The sequence below is a fragment of the Crinia signifera genome, chromosome 6 (assembly GCF_055691185.1).
Source record: "Crinia signifera chromosome 6, ASM5569118v1, whole genome shotgun sequence".
Taxonomy (NCBI): Eukaryota; Metazoa; Chordata; class Amphibia; order Anura; family Myobatrachidae; genus Crinia; species Crinia signifera.
The window spans coordinates 151513700-151538714 of NC_139222.1; the positions used below are offsets into that span (position 1 = coordinate 151513700).

General features: G+C 40.7%; 1 protein-coding gene across 6 annotated transcripts in view; it reads right to left on the bottom strand.

Annotated features, from left to right (window-relative positions):
• The window catches only part of RALGAPB (Ral GTPase activating protein non-catalytic subunit beta), an 80688-nt gene that overhangs the window by 40387 nt on the left and 15286 nt on the right, over window positions 1–25015 (bottom strand). For 3 of the 6 annotated variants that reach the window (XM_083147658.1, XM_083147655.1, XM_083147656.1), the window contains exons 4-10: window positions 19871–20034; window positions 18203–18389; window positions 17886–18017; window positions 17481–17659; window positions 9295–9443; window positions 6132–6348; window positions 5049–5084 (exon numbers count right to left, since the gene is read on the bottom strand). In XM_083147658.1, coding sequence (XP_083003784.1) covers window positions 5049–5084; window positions 6132–6348; window positions 9295–9443; window positions 17481–17659; window positions 17886–18017; window positions 18203–18389; window positions 19871–20034 — 1064 coding nt within the window. The remainder of the gene's footprint in view (window positions 1–5048; window positions 5085–6131; window positions 6349–9294; window positions 9444–17480; window positions 17660–17885; window positions 18018–18202; window positions 18390–19870; window positions 20035–25015) is intronic. The other 3 variants (XM_083147657.1, XM_083147659.1, XM_083147660.1) reach the window with 1 other exon arrangement.

The window sequence follows — 25015 nt, forward strand, 5'->3', positions numbered from 1 at the left end:
AAGCAAAACAAAATAAATGTGTAAGGAGCAACATAAAGTGGAAATGGTAAAGTCAAAATATTAATGGAAAGCACCCTTGGAAATCTAATTTTTATTACCTGCTAAATGGTGGGAATGTTTATATATCATGTAAAAAACATATTGGGCCATTCCTCAAACTGAAACGAAGGTAAAAACGTTTTATTATTATTATTATTATTATTATTATTTTTTATATTATGTGAAATATAAATGAGGCATGCATGCATGTAACCCTTATGTTTGTTTATTTTCTGCATAGAGGGCATTTGTTTTGTTTTTCTTTCAAATTATCACCTCTTTAAACCACTGGGCCCACTTGCCAGAGTTGTGCTGATGCCTACATCTAGCAAGCTATTTCCGCACACATTTCCCCTCCCCATGGTTTTTAAAGGAAGGTACAGTAGTTGATTTCAAACTATAACCACCATGTTTATTCAGCAATCCAACATTACCAAAGATGGCCATTGAACAGGAAGCAAAAAAGGCTAATAAACAAGAGAAGATATCACAAAAAAAAAAAAACAAAAAAAAAAAGATTCCTAAGAAAAACTAAAGCAGCTAAGGAACGATAGAAGAAATGTCGAGATGCCAAGAAGCAGACTCTTGGCATGGAAAACTCTGAAAGCCTTACCAATATCAACATTAACTATTAGCAACTGTGAACCGTTTGGTGGATAAGGTGGGTTTTAAACGACAAAAAAACTTATGTAAAATTAACTCTGTGGCACAAATCAGACCTACTAAACATAGAGAAATGGTGGCAACATTCTTATGTTGATTACATATTGCACATACTACTTCAGGAATGTGTGATATGAATATGTGGAAATAAGGTAAGTGAAAGCATGCTCACAAATATGATTATACAAAGCACGTGAAAGAGGCACATGCTCTGTGTGAAGCAGAGAACCCAGGCATTAACACTGCATATTCATAGTTTTGCTGTCTAAAGCCCATACACACTATAGGATCAACCCCTAAGTGATATTTTAAATAACAATCGCTCATTTTTCTCCTTCCTAATAATATTGTTCAAAACATTTCTTTGTGTGTATGCGAACTGACGTCCTCCATGCACGCTCCCATGGGTCCTTAATGATGCCCTCAGTTTTACATAATGTGCAGGCGAGTGAGCGCATCGTTGACGAAGGCATGCATGGGCCCCTGCTCCCCCTGCCATCAGTAAACGTGTGTAAGTCGATTGCGTCCCTGCAAGTGTGTTCTCGCCGTCGTCAATATTGACGGGTACACAAATTGCACAGTGTTATTCCTGGCATTTGAACACAAAATGTGCTTCTCATCAAGGCCCTTATTCTAGCTGGATTGCATGTTCGCACAGGGGGGCGATGTTTAGTGACTGCGTATGGGCATAAACTTTTATGCGCATGTGCAGCCGCATTATGTGAGCTGTAATGGCAAATTGATTATTTGCCGGCCACTCGCACACAGCAGTGCGAGTGGGACAGCGGTCATTCCATGGACATTTGCCGGTGACAGAGGTGCTGCTGACGTCATCTGCGAGAGCCTGCAAAACTGTTTGACGGTACACGACCAACAAATGATTTTGCCCCCGCACGCAAGTCTGGGAAAATCGATGTGTGGGGGGTAGGTTCATACGGGTACCAGGCGGCATTTAGAGGACCTGCAATGCTGCAAATTTTGCAGCATTGCAGGTCAGCCAGAATCACCCCTGAAGTATGCTGCTAGTGACCAATGCAAAACTTTTGAAAATATTATATTGTTGCTGAAGGGGCTGGAAATATAAATAAATAAATGTAACTTTGATCATCGGAAAAAGCGGCACTTATATGTTAGTTGGGCGCCCACTATAGTTAGTTAGTACGCTCATACCCCCACTATCCATGTCTGCATGGAGTTGATTTTCTATAGTGCGGTGAGAGCAGCGGGCCACCGTGCCCGAAGCGTGGCGAGCACCGCGAGGGGACACGGAAAACTAAGCAAATAGCTTAGTGGGTGCCGAACTAACATATAAGTACCGAAAAAGCTACTGTTTAATTCTGAATATGGACATTAAGATCATATCAGCTGGTCAAGTACACAGATATCCTTACCACGTAAAAAACACGATCCACTACATCCAGAATTCACCTAAGCACTGTTGACTTCATCATATAACTCGGAACTCGTCAGAAGATACATAGGGGGGGGGGATTTACTAAGATGAGAGTTCTATTGAAGAGAGGATGTTGCTCAAAGCAACTAAACAGATTCTATTTATTAACTTCTAGACGGTGCTAAATAAATAAGAATCAGAATCCGATTGGATGCTATGAGCAACATCCTATATTCAATACAACTCCCATCTTAGTAAATGTACCCATAATGCATGAACAATACACTTCTGCCTCTAATTTATGCTATTCTTTCCTCTCGGATAACCACCTCTTATCACCCTTGATGATGGAACTTCCTCTCTGACTTGACCTGACTCTCCAATGTTAAATCCAGTAAGGATTCCGATTGTCAGTATACAGACATGGAAATCCTGATGGTTACAAGCCCAACAGTCGCAATGCCAACTTTTCTACCTCATTTGTTTACATCTGTACCTATTTTGTTTGTATGCTCTGTAATGCTGGAGTAAACTTATGCAACTTTGTAACTAAAGTCACCACAAATAAAGAATGTGCAATAGGCCCAAATGTTAAGCAACACTTGTGACAAGGTTGTGTGCATTTCTGGGACATTGTAAAGATTGGTTTATATCCCTGAGTGATCAGCGAATAAGAACTAAAGGCAACCGCTACACACAAACCCTAAAGTGACAATTTGTGCACATGATCACAACAAAGGTCAAGTCAATGGTGCTCAATTCAGCATAATTGAACATGAACCAAAATATGTGAGGTAAAAGGACTTTTTGCAGGAGGTTAGAAGAACTGCAATGCTGTGAAGACAAGTTAGATGTAATTACCAGTCTCATGGGAAACCATTCTTTTAATTTCCTTTTAGCCCATTTTACTATACAAAAAGTTAAATCCGTCAAAGGGTTGTGACAGCCATTTGGCAGGCTGAATCAATGGTCAGTCTGAGCAATGTCAAGAATAGCTGTATTCTAATGCATTCAGCTAAAGTTTGCTGCCACTCAATTCAATTCAGTGCTAAGAGCTGCAAAGCATTTTTCACAAAGCTTGACTGGTCATGCTTTGACCAATAGAAAGCTTTCCTGTATACCTATAAGGCAGTACGGACGGTGTAATGGTTAGCATTACTGCCTCACAGCACTGAGGTCATGGGTTCAATACCCACCATGGCCCTAACTGTGCAGAGTTTGTATATTCTCCCTGTACTTGGACTTTTTTTTGGACGGTTTCCTCCCACAATCCAAAAATATACTTGTAAGTTAATTGGCTCCCAACAAAATGAACCCTATAATGTCTGTGTGTGCATGCATGTGGTAGGGAATATAGATTGTAAGCTCTGCTGGGGCAGGGACTGATGTGAATGTTCAAATATACTCTGTGAAGCACTGCGGAATATGTGTGCGCTATATAAGAAACTGTTAATAAATAAATAATAAGGAGCTTAAAACAGAATTCCCTTCAATATATTTATACAACATGTACATTCCTGCACAATAAGGAAGGGGTGGAGAGTATAAAAATAGAGTGGCCAATCCTGAGATCATGATCGGCAGGATACTGGGATTTGGGCCAACGATCAAGGGATCCATGGGATGAAGCTGCACATGAACATTATTGGCTCACTAGTTCTAATGCCCTCAGATGCTGCCGAGCCCTGGCTCCCAGGCTCTGTGTAGTTTAAAGCCAGCAAGGTCACTTTATATAAAACCCCACACCAGCCCAGTCTAGTCTACACCTTGGCTTTGGTCGACACATGAAATAGGGCGGACATTGCTAAGGTCGACACAAGCAGGTCGGCATTCGTTTTTCACATTGTTTTCAGCCAACAGGCGGTATTTCATAACCTACCATCCACCGTGGAGTAAGGGCAGACTAGTCCAAAGCCCGAAGCACAGCGAGCCATGCAAGGTGATGCAGTACAGTACAACGATTCGGTACTTAAGTCGAAATTTGGGACAAAAAAAACATGAAAAAAACTCATGTTGACCTAATGCTTGTGTCGACCTAATATAGGTCTACCTTTATAGTGTCCAACTCATGACCCATACCTAACCCTCATTTTAAAGTAGAAGAGGACACCAGACACAGATCGCCTAGAAGTGCGTGGTGGGTTGTGAGTAAAACTCAATGGAGGTGCCAGGGCTGCTGCTCTGGATATTCGCGACCCCTCTAATCACAGTGAGTAGTTTCCCCCCCCCCCCAGATTTAAATAGTAGTACATTTCAATCCTGACAATGAAACAACAAAAAAAAAATGGGCTGTGATTGGCATCCTTGGTGTAAAGTGTACAAAGTGTACAAACACACCATTAATCCGGTATCAAGTTCATTTTAGGCACAACCCTGCATAGTAAGTTTTTTTTTTTTTACACAATAGATCAAGTAAAGAATGAGCAGTTTCCAGGACCATAAAAACAAATCTTTATACATTTTTTCCCATGAGCCTCTGCTACATTGGATGCAGGTTACAGCAACAAACTACATTGAAATATCTATTGAAATAAAATAAACATCATGCACACATATCAAACAGTACATTCAAAGAGAACAAACTGAACAAATGAGAAATGAAAAGAACCATGGTTAGTGCAAAACCCTTCATTAATGACAGGAAACAAATGGGGAAGATTGGAAACAGGTTTGTTTGACTCTGAACCAACAATCGTTCCCATTCAGGCTGACAAAACAGAAGGAAGTAATGAAAACGTTTCCCCCACAGTGCAACATATAATGATGAACAAAACAAAAACAAATATAATTAAATATGAAAAAGAGGGAAGGGGACAGGGGGAAGACCAGAATGAAAAGCAACAAGACCACAAAGATGTTGGGAAGAAATTATAAAATGCGAGCAGTTATGAGGAAGTGGGAAAAGAAAAATAAGATGATCGCAATTGAGGAAAAGCTACAGATTCCTACTTACAAGATTTATAAGAAAGGAGAATTTGGATAAAAGATGCTGCAAGATAACAGAAATAAAATGGAAAGAAATCAAAGGACAGAAGTAGTTACAAGAAAGTACTTTAAAATATGGTGAAAGTGTCAATATATAAAGGAAGGTTTGTTCTTTTATTTGTTTTAAAAGAAAGAATAGAAAAAAAACAAAACGATGGGGTCTGTATAACAGTAAGGTGTGAGTTTGGAAAACATTGTGCACAACAATGGGTAAATAATTAATGGATGATTGTGTTTCACTTAATAAGGTATAATTAGTCTAATGAAATGAATTAGATCCATCCCAGCCATATCCACATAAGCCTGTCGAAAAGCGTCTAAAACAGTTGCTCAGGACTTTTCAGATGCAGTAACGACCACTGGCCAATCTGGAGGAGATCTTTATAAAAGGTGTTGGAAATAAACCCGATACATATAATAAAGAGAAAACTGCCTTTTTGCCATGCAATCATTATATTAACCAGAAATCAGTAGCAAAATGTATTGTACTTATCTGAATGATTCATTTGGATAGAATATAATCATATTAAAATAATGCAAGATGCACTGAGTGCACTGCAGTGAAAAACACACACCTTAGAAGGGGTGATCAATACAAGGCCAGAAATATAAGGGCTGGTTATTTCAGAATAATGTAATCATGTGCTATTATAGCACATAGTAAGCAGTTATCAGTTTTATTCAGTGTACTCCATTAGATTGCCAAAAGTTGATATGGGTTTACATAAATCTCTGCATGACTCCAATGAGTGACTAAGGAGAATTACCTTAAACACATTTTTGTAACCTTTTCTGTTCCCTGTGGCATGAATATTGTTTTTTTCCCAAAGAGTTTTTTTGCCTAGCCATGACTAAATCATTGTATAATGGATATAGCCGAGGGGGTTTAAGTCAAAATTCATTTCATTTCTGTAGGTAAAAATGAAGATTCATTGACACATCATGAACCCAAACCTCCCTCGCCTGCCCATTCACTCAATATAATCTTGCAGGTAGGAAGTATGGGAATTCTGAAATGAGACGAAGACCTATCGGCACTCTGGACACTTACCGGTCATACTACTATCTCGATTAACTCCATTCTGTAGCTTACAATGAACCAGGGCAGCATCGAAGAGCCATGAGCCAAATAAGTTTAATATGCTGTTGACTTTGGGTCTTGTAGGAGCTGGCAGTGGGCGCGGCTCAGAATTTGTTTGGTTCGGGCTGGACAGCGGAGAGGTGGAAGACGCCTGCTGCTGGACTTTTGTGCTGTGAGTTGTATTTACCTGAGAAAAATAGCAAGAAACTAGGTGAAAGAGGTCCTAGCAACTCACAGACTAAGTATAAGACTTAACAGGTTATGTTCACTGATAAAGTACAGTTTATTTGGGAGAGATAAAAAGGGCCACCATTTCTTAATGTATATACAAAGACAATTCTTAAATACCACATTTCAGAGATAAACAAAGAATTTATGTGGAAATACAGGTCCAGTATCCGCTAATTTAATTATTTAGATATTTTGGGATGTTTTTTGTTGTCGTCCCCCCACCCCACACAGTTTTTATACTCACCTGGTCCCCCGGGGTCTAAAGTGGCCCTTGAGTTAGTCTTCAGAGGCATCCCTGGTCCCAAGGTTTAAACCATACCTTTAATAAGTAAATAGCTACACAAATATTTTTCTCTCAATCCAATGGGGTGGGGGCGGTCACTGGACTATATGGATATAGACACTTAGGCCCTTATTCTGGTTGGTGCGGATATGTCCGTGTGCGTTTGTTCCGCCGATGTTTTGTGTCTGCGCATGTGCGAAAGGGACATACGTCCAAATTCCGCATGAATTGTTTACACTACGAACAGGGGGAGGAGAGGGGCGTTCCCATGAAAACGCTGGGCGTAGGTATGGTAATGCGGCCGTGATTGCCAAATGTCAGCTGCCCGCCCAGATCCCTGCTTTTGCACGGAGAAATGCCAGAGTGGTCTGAGCTCGCGGGAGCTGCCTGACCGCTCGGTCTTGCATTCGATGGTATGCGACCATCGAATGATGGGGGAGGTTCCCAGAGATGGAGGAGGTGTATACATGAGAAATCCACTCATGCTCCGTGCGGTTATCGGCTTACCGCATTCGGACGGAGTGACCGATCCGTACGGAAGGCGGGGTTTAGGACGCACGGTCCTGGCCGCATATTCGGCTCCGGCCGCACAGACCAGAATAAGGCCCTTAATTAGGTAATATCCTCAAACTCTTAAAGCTCTTTGCTCTTTCCACATCAGAAAAACCAACAGATGAAAATAGAGGTTGTTATAATGCAGTCAACAATAATAAAAATGCCAAGGGAGTAGTGAGGACTAGTCCCTAATATGTCACAATCTACACGAAAAAGAAAGTCTGCAGAATTCCAAAAGGTCCAAATCCCAGGCAGGATTTATAAAGGTTTAGAAAAATGTTTATAAAGCTATGAACTATAAGCAAGTGCCTGGTACTTCAGAAGAGCTTGACCCATTATTTGAGGATCGACCCAGAAAGGGAAGAATGTTACCAGTACATAAGGTGGTAAAGGAAATCATCGCCAAGGAATGGTCTAACATTGATAAAAGAATAGGATCTGGGACAAGAATTGACAAGATGTATCCGTTTAAAGATGATGAGTTTTTAAATTGGTTCCTAATTCCAAGGGTAGATGTCGCAGTTGCGGAGCTCACACCTAAAACCACTATACTTTTGGATAGATGACTGGCAAAAGACAAACTTGTCAAAATATTTAGTAGAGCTATAAAGAAATTGCGTCCACCTGTGAAATCCTTGATAGCACCATGTGATCTGAATCTGGTGCTGGTGACCATGTCAAAACATCTCTTCAAACCCAAATTTCCCTTAAACTTCTTACATGGAAGATAGTTTTTCTGGTTGCGATCACATCGGCCAAAAGAGTGAGTGAAATGAAGGCCCTTTGGATAGAGGAGCCGTATATGGTTGTCTTTCCAGACAGAGTAGTCCTGAGAACGCATCCAGATTTTTTGGCAAAAATCATTTCTGCCTTTCATCTCAACCAGGAGCTCACTTTGCCTCGTTTTTATCAAAACCGGAAAATGAAGAACAAAGAGCCTGGCATATGTTGGACCTGGTTAGGGGTAGATCTATTTGCTTAGAAAGAACTAGTTCAGGGCTGGGCAATTGCGGCCCTCCAGATGTTGAGGAACTACACATCCCAGGATGCTTTGCATTAGTTTTGCTATGTGGCCATGCTGAAACTGATGCAAGGCATGCTGGGATGTGTAGTTCCTCAACATCTGGAGGGCCGCAATTGCCCAGCCTTGAACTAGTTCCTTCTGGAAGACAAAGCATATTTTGGTAATACCAGAAGGAGCAAGAAAAGGTCTTGTTCCGGCAAAACAAACCATTTCCCGGTGGATTAGAGAATGATCATGATGGCTTACAATCAAGAAGGCAAGGTGGCACCTCCAATAGTGAAAGCGCACTCGACAGTTTCCACTTCCTGGGCTAGAAGGGCTACAGTGTCGGTGACTGAGATTTGCCAGGCAGCTACATGGTCATCAATTCATACTTTTTCTAATTATTATGCTCTAAATGTATCCTCTGCCCACTTTGCTTCACTGTGCTTCAAGATGCTCTGTCTGGAAAATAGTCCTCAAGTAATAAACTTTACACACACACACACACACTATTTGTATATACAGATGGAGCTGGCCTCTTTCTTGCAGGGGCTTGTGATTCTATAGCCAGGGGTGCGCACGCACCGCGGCTACGGTGCTTTCACCGCCACCTCACCTATCCCTGCCCGTCTCCCTGAAGTGGAGACGGGCAGGGACCTGCAGCGGCGCCGTCCGGAAACTGGGACGTGCGTGTGAGACGCAAGCAAGCATTCTGTCGATCCCCGGGCAAGAACCAGGGGCACTCCGTGTGTGTGTAATATATACACATACATACACACACACACACACACCTATATATGGACGCGTGCGTACCTCCTGCCTAAACGAGGAGGAGGAGGAGGAGGAGGAGGAGGAGGAGGAGAATATCCCAGTGCCATGGGATCTCTAGGAAGAAAAGGAATTATTCTTGAGTATAATTTGCATCTTTATGACACTTTTAAGCCCCTATTTGGTCTCTCTCAGTTTTTAGTAAATATTCACAGAAAAAAATAAAAAAAAGGACCCGGACATTAGGAAAGCATTACAAGAAATGTGCAGGCAATAACATTACCACTTACTGCACTGGTTTTCATGGTGGTTTTGTTCACAGTGACAGCACGGTGCCTACGGCTGTGCGGAGGAGTTGTATTGGTTGCTGTATTTTGAGACATGCTGAGTCTGTTCACTGGAGTTGGAGGAGCACTGTCTGCCCTCGGGCGAGATATGCCTGATGGGAAATAAACAAGATACTTTTTAAACCAACCCTATTTTAGATGGAGCTTACAATTAGTAAGATATAGACTCACCCATACATAACCCTACTACACGTTTCATTGCTCTCCATCTAATACCAGTCTAACAGTAATGCGCAACTTTTAGCTTAGAATCCCCAAAACACAAAGGGGACTAAAGTTGCCAAAATTTAACCAGCTAACAGAAATGTAATCTGAAATGAAAATTGGGGACTCTATTCAACATGAGATCAGATAAATGGATATAGGAAGAGATTATCGATTCAATAGATAATTACAAGATGCTTTAATAAACGTACACGTAAAATTCACTTTACAGCATTCAATATTGTAATTTTAAATGTGATTTGTTGTTGTGAGCACATGACAAGCAATTGTAATGCATGTAGCGAATTATTGTCCAACACTACAATAAATGGCTATTTAGAAAGAGACAGTCACCTTTGGGAATAGGAACAAAGTAACATTTTTACTTGTTGATTTTAGAAATTTCAACCCATCCAAAACTGCACCAGAATATTTTAAATGAGATTAAGATCTATTTAATCCAAATGGGAAACATGCTTTAAGATTAAGACATGCTGAAAAAAATCAACACTTTTCCAGGAAGCTGCAGTATTCCAGGTTTTACAAGTCATTGTTTGCATCAATACTGAGCTTGCAAGATAAGCAGCCAGCAACCAAGACTGCTCATATAGATATTACATTTTAGTGAAATAAAACATGACATGGTCATCGTCATCGTTTCAAGGCCATTCTGCCTTTTCATCAGGACGGATGTACAGATAAAGTGCAAATCGTGCTGTGCAATAAAAAGATATGTGTGTGTGTATAATAGATGTGTGTGTATATATATATATATATATATATATATATATATATCTATCTTATCTCAAGGGAAGACAATCAGGACCATTAAGAAGGATAGAGCAGTTTCCTAAAAAGTACTGTAATTTACAGTTTTATCGGACCTTTTAGCCAAATGGATTACATGTTTACACTTGAATATAATCAAGGATTCTATTTTCTATGAGATTCCCCTATATTTCTGGCTTATGAAAACTAGAAGCAGTTTCTGCCTGGGTAAATAATATACTGTCACTAAATAGATATTCTATGTTCCTTTTTTCTAATAATCCCTTTCTGGGCAAGAACACATGTCTGCCTCCTCCCTCTAAAAGTCCCTTTTTACAGGTGTGGATCAGTTGGTCACCAACAAATTGTTAGACAGTCATAGGTCAACATGCGGGAAGGTTGACAGAGTCTACAGTGAAAAAGTAGACTTTTTATTATTATTTTTTGTTTACCCTTATGTGAACACAGTCAACATAAACACTAAAAGGTACCACTGGTAGGGCATGAAATACAGCCTGTCGGCACATGTTGTGTCGAAACGTACCACCATATCCCCATCCCCTGGCATGGATCGCTGTGCTCGGCATGCTTCGGGCACGGTGCCTCGCTACGCTCGGCACACTTTTATTCTCCCACCATGCCCTAGTGGATGGTAGGGTATGAAATATCTGCATGTCGACCTACTTGGTGGTGACCCAATGACTGTATCCCCTTTATACACCACACTACAACATGGCAGCCATTGCTGGAAAAGTGAACACAGAGGTCAGAATTCCAGTATCTAAGTATCTGGACACAAAATTGCTGTTTGAAGACTCCCCCAATGGTCAGAGAATCATGTGACATGAATATATTGAAGTCATCAACATTTATGTACAGATGCCTTTGATGCTGCAAGTGAAATCTGTTCCTGTTCTCCCGTGTCTGCACTATAGACTGTCATACTGTTATGTTAATTGGCTGATGATGACTCTAGTTTTGCATATATGCCATGTGAAAACAAACATGATTTTTGTCTAGCAATGTATTGTTAGCAATGGACATTTTGTTGTTTGTATTTATGTTAGGGTCACTGAAAATTATTTCACTGCAGGGGAGCCCAGGCAAAAAAAAAAAAATTGTGAAGCATTTCATAAATACGAAGAATAAAATTATTTATGTTACACAGCATATTTCCCATGATGCTAATATGCCATTCTACTTGCACAGCATACAGTTCAGTTGCCATTGTTCCACTTTTACTACAGGTCCAGTCTCCCTTATCCGTATATTCCAAAAACCAAAATATTCCGAATTCATTTTTTTTCCTCCCCCCTCCCCACAGCCTCTTTTTTTAGGACATCATGGCATTCCCACACAATGCACCCCTGTGACCGAAGATGTCACTAAAGAGGATTCTGATGGCCCCCGTGGACATCAGGGGACCATCAGGGCACCGGCAGGGGACCAGGTAAGTATAGAAAGAAAAATATTCTTAGATAAACCCAGTATCCCATTGGACGGTAGAGAAAAGGATACTCTACCTGTATTCATATTCCCTTTATAGTTGTATATTCAATGTGGCCGGCGAGGGGGTTTTTATGGCGAGGATGGCTTAGTGTCAGCGGGGATCACCGAAACCAAGCCACCCTTGCCGTTTAACCCCATCATCGGCCGCTCACCCTATTCTATGTCCTGGGGAAATCCTCGCCGTCAGAGGATGGGGAGGATTCCCTTGAACTGTGAGGTTAACTGCTATTGCAGCAAGCCTGCTGCATATAGCCACGAGTCTTGCAGTTTTGACGGCCGTACTCGCCTTTTCCACCTCTGGCCTCACTTTCTAGAAACAGCAAGTGCAGGGAATGGGTTGAATACGGAGGGTGGGCTATGATGGCGATCAATAGGCATTGCTTGCAGTCATAGATTGCCTGTTTGGCATTGAATATATATGTCTTCCTATTGCAGCGTTTCCCAAATATAGCCCTTGTGCATCCCCAGCAGCTCAAGTTCTAGGAATTTCTAACATTGGACAGATGTAGGATAATTACCAAACTAGCCAACAAGCCATGCACGATTAAAGAAATCCTGAAAAGGGTGCATTGGGATGCACTTTGGAAACAAAGCAGTACTGACAATTCTTGAGGCAAAGAATGCACAACATCACACAGATAATGTTGGCCAGGTCAGGATGTAGTAAGCAAACAAGCAGAACCCACTGAGCATGTGACTAGGGCCCTTATTCAAATCTGATCGCAGTCCAAATTTGTTCTCAAAATGGGCAAAACCATGTGCACTGCAGGTGGGGCAGAAGTAACATTTGCAGAGAAAGTTACATTTGGTAAAAAACACAATAAAAAATGGATAAACTTTTTAAAAAGTTTGTCCATTTTTTATTGTGTTTTTTATGTATTATCAGTATACAGTGTCTAATTAAAATTATAACCATGTTAAAAATCAAACGCTGTGTCACAACTGTTACATTTCCTTAGAGCGCAGCTTTCTTCATGTGGTCTTTTCAGGGATTGACAACCCCCACTATCAGCTGCTGCTTTTTTTGAGTGAGGAGCCCAAAAGGTAGCGCCCGTTAAACTGCCCCCGTGACAGTTAACTCTTTTTAGCATATATTTGCACCTGCTTTACATGAGCCTAAAAAAAATATTTTTATTGTAATAACAAACAACCTGACTTGTACAGGCACACAAAGAATACAGCAGCTTGCTGGCTAACATTCCATCTAGATATTTGAAAGAAAATCAGCATTTATTAATACACCATTCCCAGTCGCCAGATCTTTTGGACCACACCCAGTGTAAATAATGAGGCTTGGATACCATATTTGGATAATCTTTCCAACCCAATGTTCTTAAAGACTGCAACTCCTGAAGAAGAAAGGATATGAGTTTGCCACTGTTAGGTGGATTTTGATGCAGGAAATAAACCATGTCTCCAACACAACTGCTAGAGATATGACTCGTTCTTTCTCCAACCAAGTGCTTGGCTCTCTGGAGTAAGAAATTACAATTGTAAAATGCAACCTAAATAAATACTTCTAAAATAATAGGAGAGCAAGAATAAAAACAGAACAATGACCTACAGTGGTAGCCAACCCTAGTCCTCGAGAGCTACCAACAGTGCATGTTTTTTAGCAGGTCTCCTCACAGAATCACAAGTTAGCTAATTAGCTCCATCTGTGGATCTTTTAAAATGTGTCAGTGATTAATGAGTGCAGCAGCTAGGTTGTCTGGAAAATGTGAACTGTTGTTAGCTATTGAGGGCTAGGGTTGGCTACCACTGCATTAAAACATAGGGGGGTATTTAATGAAGTCTTTTTTTTAGTGCTAACCAGAGATATGGACTTTACCGTTCAATTGCGCCCTTTTTAGTCATGTTTTGCCGATGCAATTCACTTTTTATTTCTAAAGTGTAAAGTTCATCGGCGGAACAAGATTAAACAAAAAAAAAAAAAAAAAAAAAAGTCGAAATGGCCACAATTTTGACAAAGACAGAAGGCTATTAATACGCCGATCCATGTGTTTTTAGACCGTGACATATTTTTCAAGCCCAAACAAAATGACACTTTAATTAAATAGCACGATTATAAATTCAAACTAAAAACATTGAAGTGTGCATTTTTTCGGCAAAAACACTTAATTGAATACCCCCATAAACTGATGTTGTGTTAATTTTGTTTAGTTGGGAAACTGCAAAGAGAGAAAGGTAATATTTACTGTATGGGTCATTCTACGCATCTGTGCTTTCAATACTATACAACTTTTTGGTAAATTAAAACAGGCTTCAGGCAAATGCCAGAATTAAAGAGGTCAGTAAACCATGTTGCAGAGGTGCAGAGAGTTTCCACACATTGTAGTCCAATCCTTTCTTAACTGCCTATCCCAAAATCACAGAAGGTAAAATCCTGACAATAAAAAGTAGAAACTGGGAACATTTTCCAACTTTTTTTCTTATGGCAAGTTAATTTCTCAACACCGTTTGTGATACCTGATATTTCTTAGCACTAACTGATATACAGTAATAGGAGAGTTACAGAATCCACCATCACGGCATTAATAACTTTGATTTTAGCGTAATTGGCTGGAGTGTGTTCAATTTTAAATCACTAGTAAAACCTCTCTTCTGCATTAAGTCTGCTAGAAAAATAAAACCACTCCTCCTAAAGGATCATATAAGTTTGGTGGACTTTAAGAGATATGGGGCGAGATTTAGTGAAATTAGTGCGATTTTGTCCTAAAATCGCACTTTAAAAAAACAAAAAAACACACTTTTGCTGTGAATTCGCATTTTTAATAAGATGCAAATTTGTGGCAAAAAAGCGTGATAAAGTGCAATATAGTGCGATTTGTGGTCATGAAAATGTGCGATTTTCAGTCATGAAAATCAGCACATTCAGAAATGTGCGATATTGTGTAAAAAAAAAAAAGTGAAAAACAAAAAAAAAACAAAAAAACAGTGTGGGGTCCTCCTTCTTCAGCATAACCAGCCCGGGCTCCAAGAGCCGGTCATGGTTTCATAAAATCACGGGGCTGAGCAAATAGGGGTCCCCAGGATTTTATAAAATCAGCACCAGGCTCAAGGGCCGGTCCTGGTAACCAAAATACGGGGGACAAAATAAGTAGGGGTTCCCTCGTATTTCAAGAACCAGCACCGGACCCAACCAGCCAGCAGGGTAATGCCACAGCCGGGGGGAGACTTTTTATACAAGTCAAAAGCATTCACCCCCTGACCGATCAGCATGGGCAGGGGTCCTGGGGGAGTGGGGACCCCCCCCCGAACTTACTTCCCCATGCTGAAGCCCGGGGCTGTCCTCAATGCCCCTGGGCGGGGGGCACCGAGCTGATAATGGGTGTAAAAATATAGAAAAACTATTGTATACTGCTGTGGAACTATGAGTCCCAGCAAGCCTGCACCACATTAAGGGACTTGGAGAACCACAAGTCCCAGGATGTGGGGCAATAAAGGGCCCGCTGGGACTTATAGTTCCACAGTAGCACAAATAGTTAAATAAATACACACACACTTACAGTAAAACTTTATTACGTATGGAGCCCATTCATCCATACTCACGGATGGTGTAATGGTTAGCATTACTGCCTCACAGCACTGAGGTCATGGGTTCGATCCCCACCATGGCTCTAACTGTGTGGAGTTTGTATATTCTCCCCGTGTTTGCGTGGGTTTACTCCGGGTACTCCGGTTTCCTCCCACAATCCAAAAATATACTGGTAGGCTAATTGGCTTCCAACAAAAATTAACCCTAGAATGTCTGTGTGTGAGTGATGTGGTAGGGAATATAGATTGTAAGCCCCACTGGGGCAGGGACTGATGTGAATGTTCAAATATTCTCTGTAAAGCGCTGCGGAATTTGTATGCGCTATATAAGAAACTGCTAATAAATAAATAAATAAATAGAAGATCGGTCCCTTTCTCCAGTAGAATCCACTGGGGTACCTATGGAGAGAAAACATACTCACTGGACGTCTTCAGCTCTTCTTCGGGAGCCCTGCAGCACTGTAATCACGGTCCGGTGTTCCGTTTACATCTGGGGCTCAGCCCCCAGACCGATACTTAGGCCCGCCCACCAGCCAATCAGGGACAGTGTCAACCCCCATGCCGGACCATCATTGGCTGGTGGGCAGGCCTGTTAGTTTTAGTCTTTTCCTTGCTCAAATGAAAGAATTACTGTGACAGAGGGCCTTATTCTAGTTCACTCTCTGACAAAATCCTTCTTAGATGGACAAAACCATGTGCACTGCAGGGGGGGGGGCAGATGTAAAATGCGCAGAGCATTAGATTTGGGTGAGTTATTTTGTTTCTGTGCAGGGTAAATACTGGCTGCTTTATTTTTACACTGCAATATAGATCTCACTTTGAAGTAAAACCCCACCCAGATCTAATTCTCTCTGCACAAGTTACATCTGCCCCACCTGCAGTGCACATGGTTTTGTCCATCTAAGAAGGATTTTGTCAGAAAGAGTGAATTAGAGTAAGTCCCTGCAAAGAGTTGCTAGAGTCCAAAATACTTCTTGCAACAGTTTTCTTAGTAAACAATAGTTCAAACCTGTTAGTAATTGACCTGCCTTACATCTAGCAGCAGAACAGACCAGTGGGTGTGGATAAGTTGGTCACCAGCAAGTTGTTAGACAGTTATTAGGTCGACAATCAAAAGGACAAACTGGGATTTTCACTTTGTTTACCCGAATGTCGACACAGTTCGACGTGGACACAGGCTAAAGTGCACCGCTGCGCTCGCCATGCTTGCTTTCATTCTCCCACCACGCCCTAGTGGATGGTAGGGCATGAAGTACCGCCTGTCGGCACATATCAGCTCAAAAAACTGTGAAAAAACCCCATGTCGACCTAATGACCCTGTTGACCTACATGCATGTTGACATAATGAATAACAACTTGCTGGTGAAACAATGACCGTATTCCTTCAACATGTCTACATCCAAGAAAAAGCAGACTAGAAGGGCCAAGAGATACTTTTCTGCCATTAAATTCTATAGAACAAACATCTTGCTGCCTGAATCATTAGATTCAGGTGGCAAGATGCAGTGAAAGTATCATAACTCACTAAGATTGAAATAACAGACTGCACTGACACTCAAATCAATGGGTATCCTGTAGTCCGACATAACGAACAAAACAATGACTTCCCCACAACAGGAAGAACACATGGAAGTATGATTTACAGGGAATAAAGAAAGCACCAAGGGAATTACCTGTCTGGCCCCATTATAAAAAAGTTACATCAACCCTATTTCAAGATCAGGTACAAAAATAGGAGTCTCCAGGATCAAGCTTATGGACAAAGAATCGGCAATAAAGGTCACAAAAAAAACCAACAACATGGCAATAAATAAAAAATAATAGTAGGAAATCATAATACTACAAAGAACAAGCACAATTGATGAAGAAATTATTGGTTTGGAAAAGTAAAACACATCTCTCTCTCCCAGGTGCATTGCAGTGCTAGAGAGAAGTAATAACAGTTTGTGGTTAATACCCAATCCTCCTCTAGAATGGTGGATAACTCTTATGGACAGGGAAGAAATAGCTGTGCTCAATTACATATAACTATTTTTGGCTTAAAAGAGGAGTAACATTTTGTGTGATATTAACATCAAGGCAAGGGTCTAATATATTCAAATTAGAATTACCTAAAAATGCATCCACTAAGCAGCTGACGCCACGCATGGCACGGAAAAAGATCTGAGGCAACTGTCTGAGGCAGGAGTACTGGTTGATTTCCTGGGGAAGTCCACTCACATTTAGAAACTGTTCCTGAAACTTTGGGGTTGTTCCTATAATGCTTGGGTTGCTTAGGTCCACAGGGTTACTTCAATAGAAACAAGATATGGTACATGGTTAGAAAACGTCCTAGGTGGATGCATCTTCACATAAATGAGTTTATTAAAATAAAACTTGAAAGACCTTAATAACTATGAAACTGAAGTTATTAAAAATATTACAGCACAAATTATGTCCTTTTTAAAATGACCAAGCTGACCAGCATTGTTCAGCATATACAGATTTATGGGAAACTTTAGCATTCCATATTAGACCTCAACATGTGTAGAAATCGAAACCAGGTTTGCGTCACACATTCATTATCCATTTCAGCCGATATTAAACTGGCATCCTCTTCCGGAACTTTAAAGGGAGGAAATGAAGGGCCATAAGTGAATCGTAGCAATCTGGAAAGACAATGAAATGAGAAGCTTGAATAAGTATATTCTATTGTAATACTGTCAAGTATTTGGGCACTTACAGCACATCTTCTGACTACTATTGCCAGGAGAGTACAAATGCATATTCACTATTTATTCTATACATGTTTTTACTTTATCATCATCATCATCATCATCTCAAAGATTAGTACCTGGATGTTAGAGCACAAATGGCTTTACTCCACTGTTCTACCACAGCTGGGTGGTGCCTCCAATTAGCCACCATTTCTTTGGCTGTCTTCCAATAGGGCGGTGTTGGGAAGCAGCGAGTACAGGCCAAAAACCAGACTTCAAATAAGACTCCTATTAGTTTGTCGGCTAGGCTCTCTGCAATACCTCCTGAAGAGAGGTCAGGAAAGACATGTATTCTTACATTTGACTAAAGAAACCAGACTTCTTGGAGAACACATACATACACACTTCCAATTTACAGTTAGGCTTATATATATTTGGACACTGAATTTATTTTAGATGTTTAACAAAAGAGTTTGATACCTTGTAAGAAAAAAAAAAGAAGAAAGAATGCACTGGTAAGCTCGGAAACACAAAAAGGCCTGGACATCCATAGAAGACAATGGAGGTAACTGATTGCAGGATCCTTGGTAAAGAAAAACCGGTACTTGTGCAGTTTGACGGCGCCACCCGATATCGCATGTGATTTGCATTACTTGACATGTATTCACTGAGCCCGAAGCGTGGCGAGCCCCGCGAGGGGCCGTGGAATACATGTCAAGTAATCCGTGTCGCCACGCTTCGGGCTCGGTGGCTCGCCACACTATATAAAATCAACGCCATGCCATAGTGGATAGTGGGGGTATGAACAGGTACTAAATCGCATCACATGCGATTACGTGGCGACGTAAAACTACACAAGTACCGAAAAACCTTTTCACTACATCTAAGTTAAGAACACTCTCCATGGAGGTAAGCACCATACACACGGGGTGACGGGGAAGCCGATGCTGAATGACGTGCTTAAAAATGGACCGTTCAGCACACAATGTACCCTCGATGTGTGCTGAGCAATCAGTGTGGAGCAGCGTTTTGCCTATACTAATAGGCAAAACACCTCGATCTTAGCAGGAAAGACAGTGCATGCACTCTTTCCCTGCGGGTGATGGCGACACGTGGGATCACGTATCGCAATCACTGGGGGGGCATACACATGGATCGATTCGTGTTTCATTACTAAGAGATCTAGTCAGATCGCTTAGAAATAGGGCCAAAATCACCCCGTGTGTATGCCCCTGTAGGTTTTATTATCCAAGACTACCATAAAGAGAAGACTACATAAGAGTAAATATAGAAGGTTCACCGCAAGTCTCAAGAATAGTAAGGCCAGATTAAAACTAGGAGGTAGCAGTCCAAAGAAGTACACTATATTTCATCCATTGTGGTAAAACACAGACAAAAAGTATAAAAATCAGTCAGTTGTCAATTTATTGAGTTATTGCCTTAACCCAATGAGTGCCAACGTGGCTGTGAGATCCTCAAATTAGCTGCTAAAAATGCCAGTGCCGCTCACAGCGACTGTTCTTTTTTTTGGGTGCAATATTTAACTAAACTCAGTTCATAGACTTGGCTGCATTGTATTTATACTAAAAGAGCAGTTGCTGTGAGTGACACTGGCATTTTTAGTGGATATTTTGAGGATAGCTCACAGCAATGTTTGCACTTAAAGGATTAACTATCTATAGCACTATATTCTAAAAATACCCTCTGTAATAGTTGAATGAATCAAAAGTAAAACCTAAAAGTACTACTACATGAGTTTTTTAGGATAGAAATGACAGTGTGGAGAAGGGAAATTAACTACTAACCTGCCACAGTTGGAGCTGCAAGTAGCGTGTCATTAACCTGTAGTAGGAATAGCAGCAAAACCTCCCACGTCTCCCGAGCCATGGTGGTAGAGTCTCGTGCTAGCTTCTGGACAGAACGTAAGACCTGCTGGCACAGCCGTATTTGGTTGACTACCTGCTCCTGCCTGCAAATAAACCAATTAATCTTTAAATTAATTTACTACAATAAATTATGCATATCATTTGGTAGAAAACAAAATCTCTAAAAAAGCTACAGGGAAACCAGTAAGTTGGCCGATACCATTTACTGCATAATAATCACAGTACTTAAAAAAACAAATATTTACATTTTTTAAAGTAGAAAATAGGGTAATAAAAGTTTGGGACAATTTTTTTTTTCTTTTTTCTTAAATCAAATGTGTTTTGTTTTATTATTTTTGCAAGTTCTAATTTTGGAAGAAAACACAATACAATAAAAGAAAGTGTGCCTAACATTACATAAAATTGTGACTCGTTTTTATTCCATTAACCAAGGACAGGGGTACAAGAAGAAAAAAAAAAGGGGAATAATTCTAGAACTATCAATAATTCTATCAGTACGGACAAAATAGAAGCAAACATAGGCCCTTATTCAGATCTGATCCCAGTACAAATTTGTTTGGAAAATGGGCAAAACCATGGGTACTGCAAGTGGGGCAGATGTAAGATGTGCAGAGAGTTACATTTGGGTGGGGTGTGTTGAAACTGAAATCTAAATTGCAGTGTAAAAATAATGCAGCCAGTATTTACGCTGCACAGAAACAAAATAACTCACACAAATCTAACTCTCTCTATACATGTTACATCTGGCCCACCTGCATTGCACATGGTATTGCCCATTTTCCAAACAAATTTATACTGCGATCAGATCTGAATAAAGGCCATAGTGAAGAACCTTTACAATCTTACCAATACATTTGATCTCAGTAGAATTAATACAATATTGGTTTAAAAAAACAAAAAACAAATTATCATCTTCGGAGAGATTAAGGGCAGTATTCAATGAGGCTGATTCGCCATGTTTTATGGCGATTTTGTGCTATTTTCATGCTGTACGGCGATTTTTTGACTAAAACGGTGAATCACCCTATTCAATGACCAGATGGCGAATACAGTTCAAGGTTTTTATCGCCATGATTCACCGTGTAGCATTCGCTATCTTTTTATGGTGAAGTAGAATGTGAACTTTTAAAATAAAGTATTTTGTTTTTTACATTTGGTGTAAAAAAATCAGGAATTTTATTCTGAGGAGGGGCATGCTATTCTTATTCATGTGCTGTAAGCCCATGAATATATATTTAATTTAAAAAAATATATATATTTTTTTTTACACAGCAGCCAGGGAGCCGAGCCGCTCATTAGATATTCATATATTCACTGCACCCGATCATTACATATGCACGATCGGGTGCAGTGAATATACCCAGTCCCCTGTTGGCTATCCCGGGGGGCAGCCTGTGTTGCCTGGCTCCCGGGGAGCCCACCTCCCCCCCACAAACGTTCTGGGGCAGGCAGGGAGACTTCCATCTCCCTGTGGCATCGCCGCAGGAGTTAAAATTCGCCGGTCAGGGGCAGTGAGTCCCTGACTCGTTGAATACTGGAGCCGGCGAGGCTCCGGAACGCGGCGGGCAGTGGCGAATGTGCAGCGAATCCTAAACAGGATTCGCTGCACATCGTCAAAATTCTCATTGAATACTGCCCTAAATCTAGATCTAAAAGTAATGTTGCACCTTGACCATCTGTAGTAAACTCATGCTAGTTAAAACCATTTAACCAGAGGAGGAAAAGGCTATAAGAAGGAGTATGGTACTCCAATTATTTCCGTTCGGAAATAATAATGAATTTTACAAATTATTTTATGGAGACACCGGGGAGAGGAACACTTAAAATGTTGTGCTATAGCTGCCCTAGTTGCAATAAATATATGGCCAAAAGTAGAATGCTCCACATTGGATAAACCCAATTAATAGACATGAAATAAGTCTAAGGTGGCTGATTCCTGAAAATGATTATGAAGAACTTTATAAGAAAGGGAAAACCTTTACTTCCACATAGTGCGTATCTTGGGACAGCTCCCAAAAATATGATATAGGTCTTTGATCTCCCCACAATCCCTTCAACCAGTTTGATAGGGTTTTATGTAATTTTATGTAATTTGGCTGGTGTTTAAGTAGCAATTAAATATAGTATATGAAGTTTACATAAGCCACGTACACACTAAGCGATACCGTTTGCTAGCCACAGGTTCTAATCTTCTTCTATGGACGAGTGAAAATAGCTCGTCAGTTGGGAACCCGACTGTCAGACATTTAACAGTTAGAATTCTGTTGGTGTACATTTTTTTTTTATGTTTTATTTCAAACCCCATACAGCACAGTATGAATAAGGTATGACATGTCTTGTATTGACAGAAAAATTTGTACATAGATACAGAATTGATACAACTGTAAAGTATCACATTTACAGTTATATAATATTCAGTTATATAATATTCTTAATAAAGACCTGTGTTGAAATTAAATCTAAATCTTCAGTGTTTGCTTACACAGAATTTGTCTCATCTTAATTCCAGATTTGTGTGTCATGACATCTATTTTCAAATTTACCACGCCTAAAGATCAATCTGTCGAAATAAGAAGCAGCGCCCCCTAGGGGGTGATGCTGGTAGCGCTTCATTGAGTTGATTTCACTAAGCTGCTGCTGAGAGGGGTATGCACAAGAAAAATGGATAGCAGCGCTAATTTTATAATACTAAACCAATTGGACTTGCTTCACAGTAGAAAACACACTTTATTACACTTACAGTGATCACATCACACGTCATTTGCTGGATGACTAAGTTGGGGCGGAAGTACTAACTTAGGTATCCAGCAAATGAAAAAAAGGAAGAGATGCCACACTTCCGGTTATGTGGAACCCGGCGATCTCCGGCCGGGCCCGCACAGATAACCTATCCAGGTCGGCATTACTAATCCTACCTATCGCTATGCGCCTTATTGTTAGGGACACATGACCACTGTCCACCAATGAACTTATAAAAATATAGCTCATAATAAATATAAAATCTCCCGTTTTAGAAAGTTTCTTAGATAAACTTAACTTATGCTATCTCTACAAATGAATTCTGCCTCCTTTTCATCTAAAAACATTATTTTAACTAAAATTGGACTTGCTATTATGTATCATGTGATCTTGTACCATGTGACCAATTAATTTTCCCTCAAGCAGTATAAATACCCCCCTGGGAACCAGCACACCCCATCCTTTGATAAAGCTGTGGAATACAGCGAAACGCGTCAAAGGTGCCACCCAGACCCTGTTGAATCCTGGAATCACATTTGCCACATTTTCAATTGGGATCTATCCGAACCAGCCCTCAGTTTGAATCCTCCACCATTTCCAGCACAGGAGCAGATCTCTACAAGCTCAGAGTGCCCACTACCCTCCAAGGTAAACTGGACACCATATTTGGACCAGCCTACATACCATTGAGGATGCCGCCAACTGCGCAGGACTCTGCCCCGAGAGTGGACGGCAAAACAAACATCCCCCTATTCTATATTTTGGGAGACCCCCAAAGGCTCAATAGGAACAAACAGACCCCACAAATATAATATACTATATTATTCCATTTCACCCGGAATCAAGGGACTCAAAGTCTAGTGCACTAGCACCTGTTTAATGTTTTATTAACATCAACTTTCAGCATATATAGCAATATATATGGGGGGGGGGCCGCAAGTGTCCTCAACATATAACACTGAGTATGCTTGAATGAGTTGGAGTTTAATCCTCATTTCCAGAGGCAGTATTGTTATGTAGCTTTCCCATGTATTAAAAAAATTCTTTATGTGGCACTGTTTAAAAGACACTCAATCCAGTCCATGTAAAAACCCAGAATAATTAAATTTAGTCTCAAAAAGCTGTAACGTGGGAGGGGTAGCGTCGAACCATGTCTACAAAAAAAGCTTTTTTGCGCTCCCGCACTAATAATCAATAATAGTCTTTTACATCCCTTGGCTACTTCTTCCGGTAATATCGTCAATGTACATTTTAAAACTATCTACGTCTCAAAACAAATAAACAGTCTGCTATGTACATGTATTAGGCGTCTACAGATTCATAGAAGCATATTTATTAACCTAGTAGAGAAGGGGTTTTGGAGGTCAGTCGCACAAGATTATAGGGGTAATATTTTGCTCACAAATTCATAGGCCCCTTGCTAAATATATAATAGAAAAGTCACACCAGTATATATGCAGGGGTGTGCTACCAAAAAGGAATTTATAAACCTAGCATTATTATTAGATTTTATTTATAAAGGCACCACAAGTGTTTTGCAGCTCCGTACAAAGGAATAGTATAGGGAGACAAAACCTAACATTACGGTAAATAAACAAAAATAGAGTACAGGTAAAAAGAGTACCACAATTCAATACACACTGCAGCTTAGATGTAAGTACAGGTTGAGTATCCCCTATCCGAAATGCTCGGGACCACGAGCATTCCGGATAGGGGAATTTTGCGGTTTTTGGAATATATTTTTTTAAAGCATACTTACCTGTCCCCTGATGGTGTCCGGTGGTCCCTCGGCGTCTACGCAGTCCCTGGGCGTCCACAGCAGGCCTCCGGCATCTTCTCCGGGTCTCCAGCGGTCCCAGGAATGCATTGCGCGAGTGTGCGCGTGCGCGCACCGGTGACGTCACCGGCGCGCGCGCACACTCGCGCAATGCATTCCTGGGACCGCTGGAGACCCTGGAGAAGATGCCGGAGGCCTGCTGTGGACGCCCGGGGACTTGGTAAGTATGAAAAGAGGGTTAGGGGGGCTTAAAAAAAAATTCGAGTGATTCCAAAAACCACGGTTTTTGGAATAATTCGGATAAGGGATGTCCGGATACCGGATACTCAACCTGTAGTGAGGACATGATCAACCTACTACTAGGGTCTGGTGGCCAAAGATGGTCGTGAAGTGTTTGAGTATGGGAGTGCTGTAAGTGAAATTTGTAGAGAAGAGGACTTTGACAACAAGAGGGAAGAGCGCCCTGTTCTGAGGATCTCACAATCTAATCTCATTTATAAACTTACCTATACTGTATAAGTATAACTAAGAACAATTGGAAAGCATGG